Source organism: Otolemur garnettii, unplaced genomic scaffold (genome assembly GCF_000181295.1).
Source record: "Otolemur garnettii isolate 467f Iridium unplaced genomic scaffold, OtoGar3 scaffold00022, whole genome shotgun sequence".
In the NCBI taxonomy this organism is placed as follows: domain Eukaryota; kingdom Metazoa; phylum Chordata; class Mammalia; order Primates; family Galagidae; genus Otolemur; species Otolemur garnettii.
The window spans coordinates 2496613-2498626 of record NW_003852417.1 but is presented as its reverse complement, the minus strand read 5'-3'; the positions used below and the strand labels follow the sequence as shown (position 1 = coordinate 2498626).

Below are 2014 nucleotides of genomic sequence, written 5' to 3'. Positions count from 1 at the left end.
CTCCCTTCTCTTTTTGCCTTTAATAGCCTTCTGAGTATATACGTTATATACTGATAGACACATTATACACCATGTCTGCTCATTTCACATATGCATAAACTCTTCTCCCTAACTAGGCTGGATCTCTTAGCACTTGGTTTTTAAAAAAGGAATTAAACATTCCAAAGAAGAGCATGAAGCAAGGATATGATAACAACTTGTTGCTAAATAATTGGCTCTTAAAAGAATTCCTAAAAATAGCTTTACCAAATGAAGGGAGATGAAATTCAAATAACTACAGCAATATTATGCTATTCCAGGGAGGCAGCAAAGTCAAAGTGTGGTCCCTGAACCAGAAACATCAGCGTCTTATGGGAACTTGCTAAGAATGCAAATTCTTGGGCCTAATCCAGTCCAATGGCCTCATAAACTCTGGGAATAGGGTCCAATAATTTGTATTTTAACAAACCCTCCAAGTGACTACGACGCATACTCCACTGGTATAATATGACTGCCCAAAGTGCCTTCAGTAGAACTCAAGTCCTGATAGATGCTACATACATACATCAAAGGAATTCGTTCTCCAATTGTGACTACCACATAAGACATGTCCTAGAAATTAAGCACATTAATCCAGAAATACTAATAACCCAACAAAGTTATTTGTTTTACTTTGTTTAACCCAGTGTCTCCTAAGTATGGGAATACTACAACCTTTCAAATTTTCTTCTGCATATACTGTGTATTTACTTCCTGTAGAACACACTTCAGGAACTGCTGGTCTAGTAAAAGGATAAAAGCAAAAATAGCAGAAAAATAATGCTTCCAGTAGCCCTCGCATTATTACTGACTTCTCCTTAGTTTCATTCTCTAAATCTTAGTTTTCTTCAAACAACAAAATGTAAAGTTAACATCTAGTCTCAAATGGACTTACCTTTAACTCTGGACCTACTCCAAGGCTCTTTAAGGCTTCTGCTTGGTGATAAAGTATGTATTGAAAACCTTCACACACATACCAATCCCAGCCTTTTTCTAAAGGACAAACAGCATGTTTTAGACATCTGCATTCCTAATTTACTACAATTCTACTACATAGTTACAATTGGTGTTTTACACATTGCAACTTAAATTTTTTTGTATGCTTAAACAGAGTTTCCATTCTTACATTCTGTTTTTTTCCAATCTGGCAAATTTGTATACAAATGCTAAAACTAAACATTTTATATAATTTATGGAATTTCAAAAATTTTCTACAATTTTCTGAAATATTAACCTATAAGGAAGAAAAATAAATAGCCAATATGTTTTAAAAAGTGAAGTAAGTTTTAAAGATGTATCAATGCCCAGGAGAATCCTAAATGAAAAATACCCAGTCACTGCTTCTACTTTTCTGTTCCAACCAACTTACAAAGGAATGCGCCTGTAACTCAGTGAGTAGGGTGCCAGCCACATACAATGAGGCTGACGGGTTCGAGCCTGGCCTGGGCCTGCTAAACAACAATGACAACTGCAACCAAAAAGAAAAAAAAAAGCCAGGTGTTGTGGAGGGCACCTGTAGTCCCAGCTACTTAGGAGGTTGAGGCAAAAGGAGTCAAGACCGCGGAGCCAAGACCCTTATGTTTTACTCCTCACTGCAGGACAAACACTATAACTCTCATTCTATTTGGTGAATGAAAGAGCCAGTGTCAAGATCTAATTGTCTACTAGGAGTGCAGGAAAGGGCAATAAGAACATTCAAAGAAAATAAACTGTTCAACGGCATTCTGCTTTTCTAGAAATGGTTCTAGAAGGGAGCAACTGAAAGCAAGGGAATTAACACTGATCTCAGACTAAAAACCACGTATGTGCTAGGTATATTAAGTAGGTTGTTTTAGCGAATCCTTAAAATAACCCTAAGAGACTGTGAAGACATCTTTCACAACACACAAACCACCAGGTGAAATAAAGGTAAAGTCCCTCAGACCCTTATTTTTTGTTTTTTTTGAGACAGAGTCTCACTATGTCACCCTCAGTAGAGTGCTGTGGTGTCACAGCT

At 37.0% G+C, this 2014-nt stretch overlaps 1 protein-coding gene across 1 annotated transcript in view; it reads right to left on the bottom strand.

Annotated features, from left to right (window-relative positions):
* Positions 1 to 2014, bottom strand: part of TAF1B (TATA-box binding protein associated factor, RNA polymerase I subunit B) — an 87178-nt gene that overhangs the window by 77544 nt on the left and 7620 nt on the right. The window contains exon 4 of the mRNA XM_023511808.1: positions 914 to 1011. Within this exon, the coding sequence (XP_023367576.1) occupies positions 914 to 1011 (98 nt within the window). The remainder of the gene's footprint in view (positions 1 to 913; positions 1012 to 2014) is intronic.